This window comes from Osmerus eperlanus, chromosome 28 (assembly GCF_963692335.1).
Source record: "Osmerus eperlanus chromosome 28, fOsmEpe2.1, whole genome shotgun sequence".
Taxonomy (NCBI): domain Eukaryota; kingdom Metazoa; phylum Chordata; class Actinopteri; order Osmeriformes; family Osmeridae; genus Osmerus; species Osmerus eperlanus.
The window spans coordinates 2,093,357-2,113,522 of NC_085045.1; the positions used below are offsets into that span (position 1 = coordinate 2,093,357).

Genomic DNA, 20,166 nt, shown 5'->3' on the forward strand with positions numbered 1-20,166 from the left:
CACACTTCTGGCGTTAGACGTAATGACGTGCCGGGCCTGGACTTCCACACCGCTGTTGGGTTTCACATCGTAGCTGTCACCCAGGAGGCAGAGCAGAGGGCATTTGCCAACGCGGCCGAGGAGGGAGCCGCTTACCTTACTTATACACTCGCGGGGGTTATATCGACTATCAGAAGACTTTTTGTTGAAAGTAAGTATTTTCATTTAGTTGAAACCCCCAAGAGCATACTAGTTAGCACATTAGCTGGCTAATAGGGGCTCGTGCGAGCAAGCCAGTGAGCGGCGGTCCGCTCAACGAAGATTGCTAACGTTAGCTTTCTTCCTAGCTGGACCTGTGTTCACTGGTATATCACTGTTAATGACGCCAAAACAAAGATATATATACATTTTAGTGTGTGTGTTTGTTTTAATCATTTGTGCCTACCTTCTGTTGTGCTAACGTTAAATACGAAATCGAAAGCTAACTTCAGACGAGGCAGCTAGCTAGTAACGTGCGAATGACTGTGTTGTTACAAAGTCAAAAATCTGGTAGGTCGCCCCTGTTACACAAGCCTTGCTAGCTGGTTAAGGTTGCGAACTCTGGCAGCTAGTAGCAAACTATCGTTGTAGGAATGTTTACAACACGTCCAAATAACCACATTGGAACATTTTGTTTTGCCAGTGATGAATATTTTTGGAAACATGAATAGGGGAAAGGACAATGTGATTGACTGTTCCATCGGACGACTGGGACATCTTCTTGTCTTCTTTTTGCAGGCGGGATTTCGAGTAGACAACCAATCAGCTTATTAGAAATGCAATCATGGGAGGGTTCAGGCTGGGCTGGTTGACTGGAAGGAGAACATGGAATGTGTCATGTGCGGATACAAGGTCAAAACATAGGCGTAGCATATTTGCAAGGGAGAAGTTCCTTGAGTAAGCTAGCAAATGCATACATGGTATGCATACACGGTGGTAATCGCCATGGTAACGTTTTTCTTTGATTCCTAAATAGCTATCCTTTCAATGTGTAACTTTTCTTCTGACTCAGAAAACGATTTGTCCGTTTCAATGAATCTATTGAGCAGTGCGTGGAGACACGTTTGTCCTAATTGAAACAAAGGCCAGCACATACCACAGTTAAACACAACGTGAACTCACCTTCCAGAACAGCTATGGAACTTGTTCCGCAGCACACTTAAATTCCTGGAAACAAACAGTACTGAAAACAAACAGTACTGTTGCAATATTAACTGTTCTCTATTGGTACAACCCATTATAGAAAAGGTTCTAGCATATTTTCTTGCCTTTTCATTCATCAAAACAAATATTAATAAATGTTTATTTTCAAATTCACCAGTGTTGAACACTTCCTGTTCGTTAATATGACCTCTATCTTTTCTAGGTCAGAGGTGACAGGCAGCTGTGGACACCCAAGGCCCTTCCTGACCAGCTGATTGACGGCTTTGTGACAAGTATTGGACAAGGATTTCTCCCCCCCACCATCTCATTGGTTGTGTGTGTGTGTGTGCGTTAACGGACTGCGATGCACCGCTTAAGGACTTGTGCAGCACGGCTACGGCCGCTGACGGCCAATCAGAAGGCCCAGAACTTTTCACAGCAGAGGCCCGTGGCCGCCCAAAGGACGTTTCAGCCAATCCGGTGCTACACAGCACCGGTGGCCGCGGAGCCCTTCTTGAACGGAACGAGCTCCAACTATGTGGAGGAGATGTATCTTTCCTGGCTGGAGAACCCCAAGAGTGTTCACAAGGTGAGACAGGGCAGGAGAGGACATGAGCAGGGCTAAACGAGGGAGCGCTGGGCAGGATTGATGTAGTATATTGACTGGAGAACTCTGTCGGTAAGGTGAAGGGTTCCGTCAGAACAGAAGGTAGGCAAGGCAAAGCTGGGGAAGTCAGGGTTTGAAGAGGTTGATGAATAACTCCACCATGGACCAGAAGACCTGATCTTTGTGATAAGCTGCTAAGCCAGATCGGAGCTGTTTTCTCATATTCTTCACACAAACACACTCGGGAGAGAGGAGGGAGGGGGTCTGCTGAAGATATTCTGGGAATTGTCAATTTTCTTTATCAGGAAGTCTTATTTGTACCTCTGTTTATCTGTAAAGGAATGGCATAGCTCAGTGGTTTGAACATGTGACTGTGATCAAGAGGTCACAGGTTCAAATTCCCCCCTTGTGCTGTAAGTTGCTTTGGATAAAAGTATCTGCTAAATGAATACATTATTATGAATAGTTCCAAGCTAGCCTCAAAGCCTGGAACTGGGGATGAGAACCCCCAGTACACATAGGTAGTAAAGGTGAAAAGCTACTCCCTTAAAGGAATGTTGCTTTGAGTGGAGTTTTCTCGTAAATTGCAGTCTTTGGCCGAGTCAGTCACTCCTATTTTCAAGTGTTTTCCAGGTTTCTCGTTCTCACTGGCACGAGCAGCAGCACTGCTCATAGTGCATAGTTCCCTGTCAACAAATTATGTTCTTTCATGAGTGCGTTTGTCATATGTCAGCATTTGTTTCAGCAGCTATTCTACAGAAAGAAGTGTAACAGCTAGAAGCCATTAGTCACCAGTAAACAGTGACGACCCAGCCAGACACAATCGTGTTCCACAATACCAAGACCTCTGTCATAGAGGTTGATATTAATGCAATCAATGAAGCTGATCAGAATTGTTTTCTGTTGAACCATTCCATCCAGGCTGGGCTTGTTTATGAGGTGATGCTGGGTTGGTAACAAGTAAGGCTAGGGCCAGGTTTTAGGTAGGTTGGGACCATGTTAGTACAAGGTTGGTTGTGAGTGCGGTCAGGGCCAGGTTAGGATCGGGTTAGTTGTGAGTTAGGCCCGTTCCAGGTTAGAACCAGGTTAGTTGTGCATTAGACCAGGGCCTGTCCCAGGGCAGATGAAAGGCCCAAGACACCGGTTTGCCAACTAGGCAAGGTCACATAACTGTGATCCCTTGGGTTTATTATTAGCAGCAGCAGGCAGGAGCTCAGTCACACGACCGCTGTCCTCGTCACCACACGTCCGTCTGTCTGTCCTGTCCGCTCCAATCCAGCCCAAAGGCCAGCTATTATTAGACTAGCCTTTGGGTTGCACATACAGCCTAAAACTGGCCTCATAGACCTAAAGGGGGAGGAGCATGCTATAGGGAGGCAGAATATAATGGGTGGTATGGTATACAGTATATAGCTGTTGTTTTGAATGTGTTTACTATGGAGCTTTTCTGTAGCAACAACATGGCCTGCTGGACAGATGTGAGGGGGCAGGGAGAAGCAGGCAGGCTGGTGTGCACAGAGAAGCCGACAGATCAAAGGCAGAGAAACAGAATGACGTTTAGACAGACAGGAAGACTGGCCAGTCTGGGTTATGAGCTGGGAGATGGAGGAGAAGCCTAGGCCTGTAACAGGCACCTTAACTCACGCAGGGAAACACCACACACACACACACACTGGTAAGGTCACCTAGGGGGGAGACGAGCCGTGCTAGCTAGCTAGCGCGGCCGAGGGGGAGAGTGGGGGACTTGATTCATATAGCGTTACTCATTTCCTGTGGTCTCTCAGACTGGCTCGACGTAGGCTGGGATTCGGTGCCAAAAAGGGAGGATTACTTGGAGTGTTTCACATGTCTGGACTTTATGTTCCCGGCTTTCCTTAGTCTCTTCCTGTGTTTTAGTATAATGGATTAATCACAAGATGTGGACTGAGCTGAGATTGTGTACATTGAGGCTGTTATAAAACTGTTTTAACCAGCTGTGGGCGTTTATTTGGTCGTAGGATTTGGTTCCACCTTTAGCTGTTGTAATTTAAACACATGAACGAGATTTAGCCTGTGCATCAGTGGGATGTGGACGTGTTGTGTAAACTCCCTCTAGGAGAGACCGGCGAGGAATCGTTGGACCTGGGGATGAATCTCATAAAACCTGTGTTGTGTAATCTCCCAAGGTTAGACAGATAGGCACCCAGGTGAGGTGGATTAGATACCGTTTCCACCAGGAGAGAGTAGGGCTCTCTCTCGCTTCCTGTAAACGAGGCCTGAGAGGAAGGACTCCCCCTTCCATGATTTGAACCACTGCTGATTCGACTGATGAAATTAACGAACAAACTAAATATTCATTTGAAAGATCTGTATCCACACAAGCTTGCTTCCTGCGGTTTAAAGCACACCCAGGTATGTGATCTCCTAAATATACTCCACTGAACTGGTCGGTCAACCCTCATCTTTAAATCATCCCTCAGCCAGAGCCCGCCTCTGCAGTCTGATTGGTTCCAGACCGTTGAGGCTTAGCGCTCAGCTCCTGGTATTAGCCTATCACGGTTCAGGTGGAACCCTGACACTGACCCAGTCCTGACACTCCTGTCTCCAATGGTAACGGGGGGTAGGGGGGTAGAGTTACCGTGACCACCGAAGGCATGCAAGGCCTCCCATCCGTGGGTCACCAGATCCCTAGCAGGCCGGACACTCTACCCAGGACATGTCTGTCACCCTGGGCTGTCAGGGGGACATGTTGGTGGAGGTTCACCCACCGCAGTGTTGATTGATATTTTTTATTTGTTTACTTATTTATCATGTTTTTGATTTGTTTATTTTAGGATTTATATTTGTTTATTTTAGAGACACACATACCTGTAAAGCCACAGTTTCAGTAAACACATTGCTGATGTTATTGTTGGGATTTTTTTTAATGTAGAATCGCACACAAGTGCAGTGGCATAACGACATCTCTGACGTTGATAACAAACCAAACCGTTTAAAAATCGGTTGAAAATTCAACAAGTTATGGTCATTTTAAAAAGTACATGTAGCATCAACACAATGTTATGGATGAGCGAGTTGACTGTAGCAAGATGGCCGCCATGTGCGGACTCCGTTGTCCGGACCATTGGCACTTCTCAAGTCAAGAATCTCCAAATAAGATGCAGTGTTGATTCCAAAGTGCGACTTCCAATCACAGTTCATTGTAATGAATCAACATTTGTGTTTTTCCTCCTCTTTATTCTCTCTCCTCAGTCTTGGGATGTCTTCTTCCGTAACGCCAACGCAGGTGCCCCCCCTGGTGCTGCCTACCAAAGCCCCCTGGGCATGACCGTGGCCAGCCTGCCCCAGGCCATGGTCGGGGCTCAGCCCAACGTGGAGAAGCTGGTAGAGGATCATCTAGCGGTCCAGTCTCTTATCAGGGCTTACCAGGTCTGGCACCAGACACACCACACACAGACACAAATCAAAACTTGTTTACATACACCACCTCCGCCCGACACACACACACACACACACACACAAATCAGAGCTTACATAGCAGAAAACACATCCCAATCACTGCATACTTTTTAAATGTTATCAACCTGTGCAGATGTGTGTCATTTCAAAGCAGGCATACAGGTAAGGGGATTCAAACAACTCACTTGCTTTTATTAAAAGCAGTCTCCTCTTATCTCATATTGTTGGTGATTGCCCTGACCTGTCTGGTTGTGGACTGCTGTTGCCTTGTTTCCAGGTGATGGGGCATCACAATGCCAGCCTTGACCCGCTGGGAATCAGTTGTGTAAATTTTGACGATTCCCCCGTTAATACGGGCTTCCAGCACATCGGTGAGAACAGTCCCGTTCACCTGCGCACCCGTAACAATGAGCTTGTTTGTGTTAATGTTGCTTCTTCCCTCCCCTCTCCTCCCTCTTCTTTTCCTGTGCTTCTCTTCTCTTCTTTTTTTTTTCCTGGCTTTTTTGTTCTCCACTTTATTTTTATTTTTTTATTCCCCCCCTTCTCTCAACACATCTACATGTCTACACTTGCACCCTCCCTCCCAACTTCCTTTCCTCCTCTGTTGACTGTTCTGTCCCACCCCCCCCCTCGCCTCGGCTCTGTCTCTAGATCCGAGGGCACCATGTTGCCCAGCTGGACCCTCTGGGGATCATGGACGCTGATCTGGACTCAAGCGTCCCCTCTGACATTATAACATCCTCGGATAAACTCGGTGAGGACAACAGCCCTCCAGGGGCCACCAGGGGCTTCCTGGGGTCTCCTGGGGCCTGGTATATAAACAGCTGCTGGTCTGTGTACGGTCTTAGCACCTTGTGGCTTGTGTGCGAACAGGCCCGTATGTTTGCTGTTCTCAGGGCCCGTTCCACATCAACCCCTAACCCTAGGTTTAGGTACAAACAGGATATATGGGGTGCCACCACTGGTGTTAGCTATGCGACTGTAAGGCCAACGCGCCTGCAGATGGTTTTGTTTAATTGTAGTCACCAAACTCTCTCAGATCAGCCAGAAGCCTATAAGGTACCGAGGGCTTAGGGGTTGATATGGGATTTATCAGACTCACAAACGCCTCTTCGTTGCAGTCTTAGTTCTTTACAACTAGGCTAACTGTTTCAAAAGGATATCTGTTTTTTGTCCAACGCCAGCAGTCTGGATCAGATGAAAACCTATGAGAACTGAGAAGTGTATGGTTTGGAGTTGTTAATCTTAACTCCATTCCCTCTGCCACCCCTCACGTTGTTAAAATGTGATTTTACTCTTCCTGGTTCTCTTTGTTGTGAGTTTAGAAGCATGCCAATGGTGTCCCAGATGATTCGCAAGCTCCATCTTCTAGACCATTCTTTTCCTAATCGGCATGTCGGCGTTTGAATCCTTAAAAAATTATCTGGACGAGGTCAAGAGGTTAGAAGAGGTTACAGGTTAAGAGGTCCTCTCCAGTCCGCCTGTGAGGACAGGGACAGTATTCTGTGTCTCCTGGCTTAGCTCCTGGCTGTAGTAACTAACCTGCCTGGCTAGCTTGCTACCCCCAAGCCTAAAAAATCACCCCCCTGCTCCCTCTCTCTCCGACTCCCCCTTGCTACTGCCGCAGAGCAAGCTTCGACGACCCCGCATCACATTTACACAAACTGACTCACGAGTTTTACAGTAACTCTTACTCACAACACACCAGCCAGCTTTGAGCATTGCTGTATCGTCTGTGTGGGTACCAAGACGTAGGCCTATGGAAGCCGTACAGATGCAGTTGTTGTCGGTAACAGGATACGGGAGTGTGTCAAGGGGCGTTCCTATAGTGACTGGCGCTAAGACTGGCGTTGAGGCTGTTCTGTCCAGCTGTGGCGGTTCTGTGAAGGATGAGGTTGCCCCTAAACACTGGACTTCATGGCATCATTCACACCTGTATCCCTGTCAGGGATGAGCCTTTACCTCCAGGCTTCCTAGGACGAGGGAATTAAGATCGTCGAGTAGCAGATAAGACCAAGTACCTAGAGGCAACTTCTCCCTTTCTGCTGCTGCGCTGAGGGCTAAGTGCTGCCCCTGGAGGCTGCATGGCCCAGTGTGATTAGTGGTGCTGATTAGTGGCAGTGGAAGACGCCCTGCTCCCCCAGTATAAGATGGATGAGAAAGGGGTGTGAGTCACTAACTTGTGCTAGTCTCTCTCCCCTCCCCTGCCCTCCCGCCCGCCCTCCCTCCTCTTGGCTGCTTCCCAAGACCTGACTGTGTTCAAGGATCGCCTCAGTATTCTCACAGTGGGAGGTATGGAACATGACTCAAGTTGCTGGTGTCTGTAGCTCTGCGGCCCTTCTCTCTCTCTCCCCCTCTCTCTCTCTCTCCCCACCCTCTCTCTCTCTCCCCACCCTCTCTCTCTCTCCCCCCCCCCCTCTCTCTCTCTCTCTCTCTCTCTCTCTCTCTCTCTCTCTCTCTCTCTCTCTCTTTGTAGCTTGGCTTCTGTTGTGGTGTTACCTTTCAGCTAAGAACCATCGCTCTACCTTTCTCACTCTGCCATCTTGTTCTTACTGGGTGGAGTGGACTACAGAGCTCAGTCTCAAGTCGAATCTCACTGTGTGTCTGTGAGGATATTTGACACCAACTGTTTGTCCGGTCCATCCATCCTGAGATGACAAGCGAGAAACAAATGGCTATGTTATAGCAGCTAATGCTGAACCATACTTCAGCATTTCCTTCAAGTGATATTATTGCGTAGTTGTGGCTCCAGTGTGTTGTAGCAGGAGCATACAGACTCCTAGACAGTTATATATAGCCTAGCTCTGTGTGTGTGAGATAATGTTTACTTGGATAAGAGCCGTAGCTATGTGCTGTTGAATAGAGAAACCAACCGAAAGATGTTTCTTGTCTTGCTGCTTTTGAAATAGCGGTGCAGAAACGTTGAGTTTGTTTGGTTGAAGTTCCCGGATCTGAACAAGCAGGTCTCGTCCCGATGTAAAACAACTGCTCTCTCTCCAGTGTGTACCTCTGCTCTCACCCTGTGTTTCAGAATCTGATTGCAAATCACATTTTAGGGACAGTTCTAAAGACTGGGAAACTGGTAATAACCTTCTCCTGCTGCCCTGCCTCTGCCAGCTTCCTGTCTCTCGCCTGGCTAGTGTGTGTGGTGTGTGTGTGGTGTGTGTGTGGTGTGTGTGGTGTGTGGTGTGGTGTGTGTGTGGTGTGTGGTGTGTGAGTGTGGTGTGTGTGAGGTGTGTGTGTGTGGTGTGAGTGTGGTGTGTGTGTGGTGTGTGTCTCTGGGTAGGTGTGTGTGGTGTGTGTGTGGTGTGTGTCTCTGGGTAGGTGTGTGTGTGGTGTGTGTCTGGGTAGGTGTGTGTGGTGTGTGTGTGTGGTGTGTGTGTGTGGTGTGTGTCTCTGGGTAGGTGTGTGTGGTGTGTGTCTCTGGGTAGGTGTGTGTGGTGTGTGTGTGGTGTGTGTCTCTGGGTAGGTGTGTGTGGTGTGTGTGTATCTGGGTAGGTGTGGTGTGTGTGTGTGTTTCTCTGGGTAGGTGTGTGTGGTGTGTGTGTCTCTGGGTAGGTGTGGTGTGTGTGTTTCTCTGGGTAGGTGTGTGTGGTGTGGTGTGGTGTGTGTGTCTCTGGGTAGGTGTGGTGTGTGTGTTTCTCTGGGTAGGTGTGTGTGGTGTGGTGTGTGTGTGTCTCTGGGTAGGTGTGGTGTGTGTCTGAGTGGAGGGGGGGCTGTTTGTGTGTGTGTGGGTGAGCAGGTGTGTGTGTGTGTGTCTGCTCAAGCCTGTAATGCCCTCACACTTCACTGCTTCTGGCACTGAGTGTAAACAGAACGATCGGCAGCATTCTGATTCTAGAACGTTCGTCGCCTGGAATGGTCTGGGCCCCATGGCATGCTGTGTCTGCAGGAAGTTGCAGTGGTCTCAACTCTCTGGCCTTGCAGCAGCTTGTTTGGTAGCTGCAAGAGCCCGCAGTGTCTTCCCAGTGCACTGTACAGAGGCTGTAGCCGCTGGAGGCCTCGAAAGGTGTTGAGGCAGACAAGTAACTCTGCCTGTCCTTGGAGAAGCTACTCTGGGACAGGAAGTCTGTGGTCAGATCCTGTCAGCAGACGCTGGAGGGTTTAGTCCATAGATATATATAAGGGGTAGATGTCTCGTCCACATTGCCGGACAACAGAGTCGAACGTCCACACATGGCGGCCATCTTGCTACAGTCAACTCGCTCATCCATAACATTGTGTTGATGCTACATGTACTTTTTAAATGACCATAACTTGCTCAATTTTCAACCGATTTTTAAACGGTTTGGTTTGTTATCAACGTCAGAGATGTCGTTATGCCACTGCGTACTTCTATTCTATTTAAAAAAATAACATAATGATTCATAAGTATGCAGTGGCATAACGACATCTCTGACGTTGATAACAAACCAAACCGTTAAAAAATCGGTTGAAAATGTAGCAAGTTATGGTCATTTAAAAAGTACATGTAGTATCAACACAGTGTTATGGGTTAGCGAGTTGACTGTAGCAAGATGGCCGCCATGTGCGGACATTCTAGACTCCGCCGTAAGACATCTAGTCTTTATATATATCTATGGTTTTGTCACCTAGGTCTTGAAACAGGAAGCCAGTAAGAAAATCTCTTCACTATTTATTTTTTTGGTACGGTCAGGCTTTTTTTCGGTTTTTAAGTCAAGCCTGTTCTCTGCTAATACCCCCCCCTCGCCCCCACCTCGCCCTTTTCCCATTCTGATACACTTATAAAACATACACACAAGCGCCGGCACACAATGTCTTATTTCTATATCTTTTATTTGGGCCAGTCTTTCTTCTGTGTAACAAACCCCTGTGTAACAAACTCCCTCTAACTGGCCACCTGTTAACCTTATTTACTCTGATTAACTTCTGGAACCAGCCACTGGCCTAGGACTACCCCCCGCCTCACTCTCAAATACAAATGCACGTACCGCTTGTAGTTGACCTGGTATACACTTAGACAGCCTCAGAGAGATACATGCATGTCTCTTTGAGGAGTTGCAACACGGCACCGTGTGACTAATGAGTGTGTGTTGTTTGGAGTGAGCTGTGTGTGTGTATTCACCCACAGGTTCTGCACACTGTGTGTGTGTATTCACCCACAGGTTCTGCACACTGTGTGTGTGTATTCACCCACAGGTTCTGCTCGCTCTGTGTTTTCTCCCTTGTCGTGGTGTTGGTAGTGTGCGAGGCCGGCTCCTTATCTGGGGTTCAGCTGTAGATGTTTAAAACATGGTTATAACTGCTCTTTAAAGGTGTGGAAAGCGATATAAGGACTATGAAGGCTTATAAAAGCTTCCTAATGTTATAAAGGCTTATGACTTCCATGTAGAAGCTAATGGCCGCTCTAGTTAGGCCAGTGTTTCTCAACCAGTGTGTGTTGGGTCGCAGACATGTGATCCGGCTCTAAAAAATCCAACGTTTATTCTTATTAAGTTACCGAACTACCGATGGTGCGCTTTTATTTTGAAAGGTGCTCAAGTTGAGAGTTATAGAGTTACATGCCACCTACGAGCCAATCAGAAAGTTGAGAAACACTGATTTAGGTCTAACTTCAATTTAAAGGCTTATAACCACTCTATAAAGGCTTATAACTAATATAAAGGGTAATAACTGCTCTACAAATACTTAATTCTATGTTGGGGCATAAAACCACTCTATAAAGGCTTATAACTTCCATGTAAAGGGTTATAATCACTCTATTAAAGCTCATAACTTCAATTTAAAGTCCTGTAATGATCTATTTAGGTTTATAACAACAGATTTTTTGTCTTTTGGTCTGACTCACCATGACATTGCTTCACAATGACATTAATGAGATTTCCTCTTACTCTTTTATTTTAACCCCACAAAAATACCTCCTTCTCTTGTGCTTGTGTGGGACCCCCTCTCTCCGTTACTCCCCCACACTCACCTCCCTCCCTCGGTTCCTTGCATGCCGCATGTCTCTCTTTCCTTCCGTCTCTGCCCCGGTCTCTCTCTCCACCTGTGATGGTATCTCCTGCCTCGTGCACTAACCTCCTGTATGCCATGACGGTGCTACAATAATCCTCACGGCGTATTGTTGTTTCATGCCTTGCACCCTCATCCCCCACCACTAACTCATCTCTACTTTGTTTTTGTTTATTTGTTTGTTTCTTCTTCTCTCCATTGTGTGTGTGTGTGTGTGTGTGTGCACACGTGCGTGTGTGCCCTCCAATCTCCCCTGCTTCTGTTTTCTGGCTCCGTGTCTCTGTTCTTTTGCTGTACTGTCCCTCAACATCTGCCCTCCATCCATCCATCCATCATGCCTTCATCTTCCCTGTCCTCCCGACCCTCCTCCCTCTGGTTGGCCCGCCCTGGTGCATGCTGGAACTTGTAGGCTTCTACGGTCTGGATGAGTCGGACCTGGACAAGGTGTTCCGCCTGCCCACCACCACCTTCATCGGGGGCGCCGAGAGTGCCCTGCCCCTCAAGGAGATCATCCGCCGCCTGGAGGTGAGACGCACACACACACACACACATACACATACTCTTGACTCATTTACACACGTGCAACACACACAGCTCTCTCGACACCCCCCTCCCCTGCCCACCCCCAACACACACACACACACACACTACATCTGTAGTTTTCTGACCTCCTGTCTGGACTATCAGATGGCGTACTGCCAGCACATTGGGGTGGAGTTCATGTTCATAAACGACCTGGACCAGTGCCAGTGGATTCGAGAGAAGTTTGAGAAGCCGGGCGTCATGCAGTTCACCCTGGAGGAGAAGAGGACACTGCTGGCTCGCATGGTCCGGTCCACCAGGTCAGAACCATAGCCCCTGATCATCCACCTGGTCCAGCTCACCCCACTTTACAGGGATTGGTATAGCCCAAGGGTAAAGCAGTTGACTAAAGACCAGAATCCCTCTTGCATGTTGTTTTGGACAGCTAAATCTCAGTGTCAGTTAAATGAATACATACTTTTTTATATAGCAGGGACTGCCCTGTCTGAGATTCAGGTGGACTTCTGGGAAACACTTTGGTCCAGCGGTAGATATTAGGCTTCTCTTGTGGAATGCTGATGGTTCGAATCCCCCTGGATCTGACCCGGGTGTTGTGCGGTTGGTCTGGTTCGTTCTGCCGCTCACAGCTGAGCCCTGTGTCGCAGGTTCGAGGAGTTCCTCCAGAGGAAGTGGTCCTCTGAGAAGCGTTTTGGTCTGGAGGGCTGCGAGTCCCTGATCCCCGCCCTGAAGACCATCATCGACAAGTCCAGCGCCAACGGTGTGGAGAACGTCATCATGGGCATGCCTCACAGGTACCACCACACACAACGCAGATAAGGACCTGGACCTTGGCTCTGAGTTCTCGCTCTCTCGCTGGGTTCTCTATCTCTAGGTTCTATCTCTCTCTCTCTCTCTGTCTGTTTGCTTCTCCCCCTTTCCTCTCCCTTTTTGTCACATTCATTCTCTCCCTCTCTCTCTCTCCCTCCCTCGCCCTCCCTCCCTCTCCCCCTCCCTCTCCAGGGGCCGTCTGAACGTGTTGGCCAACGTGATCCGTAAGGAGCTGGAGCAGATCTTCTGTCAGTTTGACTCCAAACTGGAGGCTGCCGATGAGGTGTGTGTGTGTGTGTGTGTGTGTGTGTGCGTGCGTGCGTGTGTTGATGAGGTGAGAGCAGGGATGACAAACAAAAACATGGAGTCAAGATCAGTCTTGTCCACACGGGCACTCGCACGACAGATGGCTCACCTCCTCGTTATCTCCGCAGGGCTCCGGAGACGTCAAGTACCACCTGGGGATGTACCACCGCAGGATCAACCGTGTGACGGACAGGAACATCACGCTGTCCCTGATGGCCAACCCCTCCCACCTGGAGGCCGTGGACCCCGTGGTGCAGGGCAAGACCAAGGCCGAGCAGTTCTACTGCGGAGACACCGACGGCAACAGGGTAGGGAGTGTGTGTGAGGGGGATGTGTGTGTGTGAGGGGGATGTGTGTGTGTGAGGGGGATGTGTGTGTGTGAGGGGGATGTGTCTGGGTGGTGTGTGTCGGGGAGTGTGCGTGGGCCTCTGTGTTTATTTGTGTGTGTGTTCTCCAGGTGAATATATCTCTTTATATGTGTGTTCAGGTGATGTCCATCCTGATGCACGGCGATGCTGCGTTTGCCGGTCAGGGCGTGGTCTACGAGACGTTCCACCTGTCTGACCTGCCGTCCTACACCACCCACGGCACTGTGCACGTGGTGGTCAACAACCAGGTACACACACGGCTCGGAATTAAAGTTGTCCCGTCGTCCTGGGGACGATAAAGAAGATGTCTGGGACACCAGCATCACTGTATTGCTTTATAAATGGCCAGACTGTAATATACAGGGGGGGGATTCACTTTCCTCAGGCCTCCAGGGAAATCTGTTCCCACTGTGTTGTCAGTGTAAAAGACTGACGTATAGATGAAACTTGTTATACATAAAGATCACAGTAACATTAACCTCCTGCCCATCTCCCCTCCCCCTCTCCGCCCCCCAGATCGGCTTCACCACCGACCCCCGCATGGCGCGCTCCTCCCCCTACCCCACCGACGTGGCGCGGGTGGTCAACGCGCCCATCTTCCACGTGAACGCTGACGACCCTGAGGCGGTGATGTATGTGTGCAACGTGGCGGCCGAGTGGCGGGCCACGTTCCACAAGGACGTGGTGGTGGACCTGGTGGGCTACCGACGCATGGGCCACAACGAGATGGACGAGCCCATGTTCACCCAGCCTCTCATGTACAAGCAGATCAAGAAGCAGAAGGGCGTGCTGCTCAAGTACGCCGAGAAGCTCATCGCCGAGGGCGCCGTCACCAGGCAGGAGTACGAGGTTGGAGACGCGCTCGCGCGCACACACACACACACACACACAGCATGCTGGATGATGCTCCGCACTGACACACACACACGTACGCTTGTGTGCATACACCAGGCTCGATTATGCGCCACGCCGCTTCACGCATACCCACACACGTAAACACACATCTCTTCTCTCTCCTTCCCCATCCTTCCGTGTGTGTGTGCAGGAGGAGATAGCGAAGTATGATAAGATCTGTGAGGAAGCTCATGCTCGCTCCAAGGATGAGAAGATCCTCCACATCAAGCACTGGCTGGACTCCCCCTGGCCTGGTCAGTACACTACCTAAACACACCTGGCCTGGTCAGTACACTACCTAAACACACCTGGCCTGGTCAGTACACTACCTAAACACACCTGGCCTGGTCAGTAGACTAACTAAACACACCTGGCCTGGTCAGTAGACTAACTAAACACACCTGGCCTGGTCAGTAGACTAACTAAACACACCTGGCCTGGTCAGTAGACTAACTAAACACACCTGGCCTGGTCAGTAGACTAACTAAACACACCTGGCCTGGTCAGTACACTACCTAAACACACCTGGCCTGGTCAGTAGACTAACTAAACACACCTGGCCTGGTCAGTAGACTAACTAAACACACCTGGCCTGGTCAGTAGACTAACTAAACACACCTGGCCTGGTCAGTAGACTAACTAGTCACAGTTATACTACCCAAACATACCTGGACATGACCCACCTGGTTACACATAATCTAGCTATCCTCCACCAAACCCGGTCAGTGCAACACTAGTTCAGTATGTCGAGCTGGTTCTGCTCCAGGGGGTCAGCGGTGGTTCAGCGGGGTGTCGTGTCGTGTGCAGGTTTCTTCACCCTGGACGGCCAGCCCAAGAGCATGAGCTCTCCCTCCACTGGTCTGACAGAGGAAGAGCTGGCACACATCGGACAGGTGGCCTCGTCGGTCCCCGTGGAAGACTTCACCATCCATGGAGGTACACACACACACACACACACACACAAAAAAAGACTAAATATAACAATATGTATAATCTAACGAGGTGTGCCCACCAACACAGACCTACACACACCTCTTTAGTACATATGTAAGCTGCTATCCTGACCTGCCTGTGTGTGTGTAGGTCTGAGTCGTATCCTGAAGAGCAGAGGGGAGATGATCAAGAACAGGACGGTGGACTGGGCCCTGGGAGAGTACATGGCCTTCGGCTCGCTGCTGAAGGAGGGGACCCACGTCCGCCTGAGCGGACAGGACGTAGAGAGGGGAACCTTCAGGTGACGAGAGAGAGGGAGACGGAGAGGGAGACGGAGACGGATAGATGGAGGACAGAGAGAGAGCGAGAGGGAGGGGAAAATGAATGATGTTTGATGGTCTCTTGTTGTGTGTGTGTGTGTGTGTGTTGCCCCACAGCCATCGTCACCATGTGCTTCATGACCAGAACGTGGACAAGAGGACCTGCATCCCCATGAACCACGTGTCTCCCAACCAGGCCCCCTACACCGTCTGCAACAGCTCTCTGTCTGAGTACGGAGTCCTGGGTCAGTACACACACTTACTCTTACACTCACACACACACTCTCAGACACACACTCACTCTATACGGTACACTTACACTCATTCCGTTTCTCTCTGTCACACACACTCCCTGTCTTTCTCACACACACACACACACACATAGTCTTACGATACATAACCACACCCAGACACGTATCCGATGCTTTGCACCCTCTTACGCCCATCCTCCATGTCCCTGCTCCCTGCTCCCCCGTCCTCAGGCTTCGAGCTTGGCTTCGCCATGGCCAGCCCCAACGCCCTGGTGCTGTGGGAGGCCCAGTTCGGAGACTTCCACAACACGGCCCAGTGCATCATCGACCAGTTCATCTGCCCGGGCCAGGCCAAGTGGGTCAGACAGAACGGCATCGTCCTGCTGCTGCCCCACGGCATGGAGGGCATGGTGCGTCTTACACACACACACACACACACCTGCTCTTACACACACACACCTGCTCTTACACACACACACCTGCTCTTACACACACACACCTGCTCTTACACACACACACCTGCTCTTACACACACACACACCTGCTCTTACACACACACACCTGCTCTTACACACACACACCTGCTCTTACACACACACACACCTGCTCTTACACACACACACCTGCTCTTACACACACACACACCTGCTCTTACACACACACACACACCTGCTCTTACACACACACACACACACCTGCTCTTACACACACACACACACACACCTGCTCTTACACACACACACACACACCTGCTCTTACACACACACACACACCTGCTCTTACACACACACACACACCTGCTCTTACACACACACACACACCTGCTCTTACACACACACACACACACCTGCTCTTACACACACACACACACCTGCTCTTACACACACACACACACACACCTGCTCTTACACACACACACACCTGCTCTTACACACACACACACACACACCTGCTCTTACACACACACACCTGCTCTTACACACACACACCTGCTCTTACACACACACACCTGCTCTTACACACACACACACACCTGCTCTTACACACACACACACACACCTGCTCTTACACACACACACCTGCTCTTACACACACACACACACCTGCTCTTACACACACACACACACCTGCTCTTACACACACACACACACCTGCTCTTACACACGCACACACACCTGCTCTTACACACACACACACACACACACACACCTGCTCTTATACACACACCTCCCATATCTCCTCCACTCTCTCCTCTCTCTCCAGGGCCCAGAGCACTCGTCTGCCCGTCCAGAGAGGTTCCTCCAGATGTGCAATGACGACCCTGACGTCATGCCTGTGAGTCTGTCTCTCTTGAGCGCTGCAGCTCTCCCTAGTCTCTCCCCAGTCTCTCTCTCTCTCTGCTCTCTGTAGTCTCTCTCTCTCTACTCTCTGTAGTCTCTCTCTCTCTGCTCTCTGTAGTCTCTTTCTCTCTCTGCTCTCTGTAGTCTCTCTCTCTCTCTGCTCTCTGTAGTCTCTCTCTCTCTCTGCTCTCTGTAGTCTCTCTCTCTCTCTGCTCTCTGTAGTCTCTCTGCCTCACCGTGTCTGTGTGTCTCCCTCTCCTGCCCCTCAGAAACTCTCCGAAGACTTTGCCATTCAGCAGCTGATGGACTGTAACTGGATCGTGGTGAACTGCTCCAACCCAGGAAACTACTTCCACGTGCTGCGCAGACAGATCCTGCAGCCCTTCAGGAAGCCTGTGAGTCTTCAGCACACACACGTGTACACACACACATACGTGTACACACACACAGTGACCCCAAACGAGCAGTAAACACGGTTGTTTGTTACCCTCTGTTCCAGCTGATCGTCTTCACCCCCAAGTCTCTGCTGCGCCACCCAGAAGCCAAGTCCAACTTCGACGTCATGCTGCCGGGTAAGACTGTGTGAGGAAGACAGGAGGGTGGCATGTGTTTGTAGGAGCTTCTCTCCTCTCCTCTTTCTCCCTCTCTGTTCACCTCTCTCTTCTCTCCACCTCTCATCCTTCTTCTCTCCTCTCTTCTCTCCTCACCTCTCATCTCTCCCCTCCATCTCTCTCATCTCTCTCTCTTTTCACCTCTTATCTCTCCCTCTCTCTCTCTCTCTCTCTCTCTCTCTCTCTCTCTCTCTCTCTCTCTCTCTCTCTCTCTCTCTCTCTCTCTCTCTGTCTCTGTCTCTGTCTCTGTCTCTCTCTGTCTCTCTCTGTCTCTCTCTCTCTTTCTCCTGGACAGGTACCCAGTTCCTGAGGCTGATTCCAGAGGAGGGCACCGCGTCCCAGAACCCCGAGGGGGTGAAGCGCATCGTCTTCTGCACAGGGAAGGTGTACTACGAGCTCACCAAGGAGCGCAAGACCCACGGCATGGAGGACACCGTCGCCATCGCTCGCGTTGAGCAGGTACACACAGACACATTGTGTGTACACGTGTACACACAGACACATTGTGTGTACACGTGTACACACAGATCTAAACTCCCACCACCACACACACATATACGCACACACACTTTTACAGTCCTACACCACACACATCCGGATGTGTATCCATGTCATGGATGTAATGGATGTGACATTCCCACCTAATGTGTGTGTGTGTGTGTGTGTGTGCGGCAGCTGTCTCCGTTCCCCTTCGACCTGGTGAAGGCTGAGACTGAGAAGTACCCCAACGCCGACCTGGTCTGGTGTCAGGAGGAACACAAGAACCAGGGTTACTACGACTACGTCAAGCCTCGCATGAGAACCACCATCCAACGTTCCAAGCCCGTCTGGTAACCACACCACTCTCCTCTCCTACCTTTGTGTGTGTGTGTGCGTGTGTGTGTTTGAGCGTCCTACATTGATCTCCCGTTCTCTCTGTCCCCCCAGGTATGCAGGTCGTGAACCAGCTGCAGCCCCCGCCACAGGGAACAAGAAGGCCCACCTGGTGGAGCTGAAGCGCTTCCTCGACACTGCCTTCGACCTGGATGCCTTCAAGGGCCAGGTCTAACTCCCCCCCACCCCCCTAGTGGTTTAACTCCTCCCCTTCAGGCCCTGTCTCCTCCCCCTCTACTCTAGCCCCGCCCCCCCTGCCTCCGACGGGTTTATGAGGCGATGACCCACAACACAGGAGACACACTCCCACCCCTCACCCCTCCTCCACCCCTCACCCTCCTCCACCCCTCACCACAGACGCACACATCAAGGACTCTGTGCTCAGAGCTCCACATGAACCCTCCCTCTCTCTCTCCCAAACACACAAGCACAGATGGCTCGGTCGCCCCGAGCAGACTCACATCCACCCACAGCCACTTCCTGTCTGGGCATGCTCAACGCCCACGTCCTCCTGGTGGCCAGGAAAGGGAGATCCCGTAAATCGATTGGTCATTGTCTGCTTCCTGGTCGGTTGCCTCCGCTGGGCTAACGCTAACTATCCCTCCAGTGTTTGGTCGTCCAGCCTTCTGTCCCCAGCTCAGGGCAGCAGCAGCAGGGTTATCTGTAGCAGGGTACCGGTCACCTGATTGGCCTTCTCAGTCCTCCCCTCTCTGAGCGCTACGCAGTAACACCCTCCCCCTCTCTCTCCCCCCTGCCCCCCCGTCCAACCCCCCCCAGTTCTCCAGGGCTCATATCCCCCTCTGTGAGTGCTACTGAAACTACATCACTTCCTGCATCTACCAACAGCTTTTTTTCTGTTTTTTTGGGGGATGTTTTGGATGTTTCGTTGACGTTTTTTGTTTTTCGTTGCTTTTGTTTTTCTTTCCTTTTTTTTTCTTTTGGGGAAATCGACTTTGTTCTTCCGTTGTTAACAGCTGAGATCATGGATCCGTGCGTAAGAAGGGAACCTTGTTTGTGTTGTGCTGGATGTGACGCTGTGCAGCATCTTAACTGTTATGTCCTCTGTACTCTGCATCATGCACTGTCTCTACTGAGAGGGGCTGAGCGTAGGAGGGAATTGGAATGATGACCGAGTGTAAGAACAGCGTACAGCTTGTATTTATTCTCATTCATAATATGAGGGCTTTGATCATGGATGTTGAGTAGAGCTTTTTCGGAATGGCACTTTTGTTGATACCCGAGGTTGAAATAGATGAGATTCTTTTGAGCATTAGATCAGTGAAATACAGAACAGAACCACACAGAGCTGGTCAACCAACCCCTCCAATGGATGCTCATGACCTGAACTAGACCGGACATGAAACTGACTCTTCGTCAACCTCTAACTCTTTTCTTCTCTCTCTCTCTCTCTCTCTCTCTCTCTCTCTCTCTCTCTCTCTCTCTCTCTCTCTCTCTCTCCTTCTCTCCTTCTCTCCTTCTCTCCTCTCTCTGTCTCTCAAATCTATCCCGTGCCAAAAACATGTATGAGCAGAAGAATTGTTTTTAGGGAGGTGAATGAAAGGAAATACCGGACAAGTCTTTTTAGCAGTTGTTTAAAAAATGATCTCACTCTTTTTGGTTTGGATGGCACCGTAAGGAAAGGAAATTATTTATTTATTTTCACATAGGGGATTATGATTCTTTCGTTATTTTTTTTATTTTTTTTTGCTTCGTTCAATAAAGACTTATCTTCTCAAAAACA

The 20,166-nt window shown here is 50.0% G+C and overlaps 1 protein-coding gene across 5 annotated transcripts; it reads left to right on the forward strand.

The window, feature by feature from the left end:
* The first annotated feature begins 15 nt into the window (after positions 1-15).
* Positions 16-20,166, forward strand: ogdha (oxoglutarate dehydrogenase a). 5 transcript variants are annotated; one of them, XM_062454822.1, is made up of 24 exons: positions 16-190; positions 1,385-1,750; positions 5,000-5,176; positions 5,858-5,960; positions 7,454-7,498; positions 8,238-8,288; positions 11,589-11,704; positions 11,867-12,021; positions 12,367-12,513; positions 12,722-12,812; positions 12,964-13,143; positions 13,323-13,451; positions 13,720-14,052; positions 14,249-14,351; positions 14,905-15,033; positions 15,181-15,331; positions 15,468-15,595; positions 15,833-16,011; positions 16,865-16,936; positions 17,211-17,336; positions 17,441-17,513; positions 17,848-18,011; positions 18,228-18,382; positions 18,480-20,166. In XM_062454822.1, exons 2-24 carry the CDS (start codon positions 1,526-1,528, stop codon positions 18,598-18,600), a joined length of 3,153 nt encoding a protein of 1,050 aa, XP_062310806.1. In that variant the 5' UTR covers positions 16-190; positions 1,385-1,525; the 3' UTR covers positions 18,601-20,166. The 5 variants fall into 5 exon arrangements, with proteins under 5 accessions (XP_062310806.1, XP_062310807.1, XP_062310809.1 ...); XM_062454823.1 differs by lacking the exon at positions 8,238-8,288; XM_062454825.1 differs by lacking the exons at positions 5,858-5,960; positions 7,454-7,498; positions 8,238-8,288 and adding an exon at positions 5,484-5,577 and having other exon boundaries at positions 17-190.

Excerpts from the sequence above, each read along its gene's own strand:
- ogdha (XM_062454822.1), top strand. The coding sequence starts at position 1,526 with ATGCACCGCTTAAGGACTTGTGCAGCACGGCTACGGCCGCTGACGGCC. Across the intron at positions 7,499-8,237 it reads CAGTATTCTCACAGTGGGAG|AATCTGATTGCAAATCACAT; the intron begins GTATGGAACATG and ends CCTGTGTTTCAG. Across the intron at positions 15,596-15,832 it reads GTCTGAGTACGGAGTCCTGG|GCTTCGAGCTTGGCTTCGCC; the intron begins GTCAGTACACAC and ends CCCCGTCCTCAG.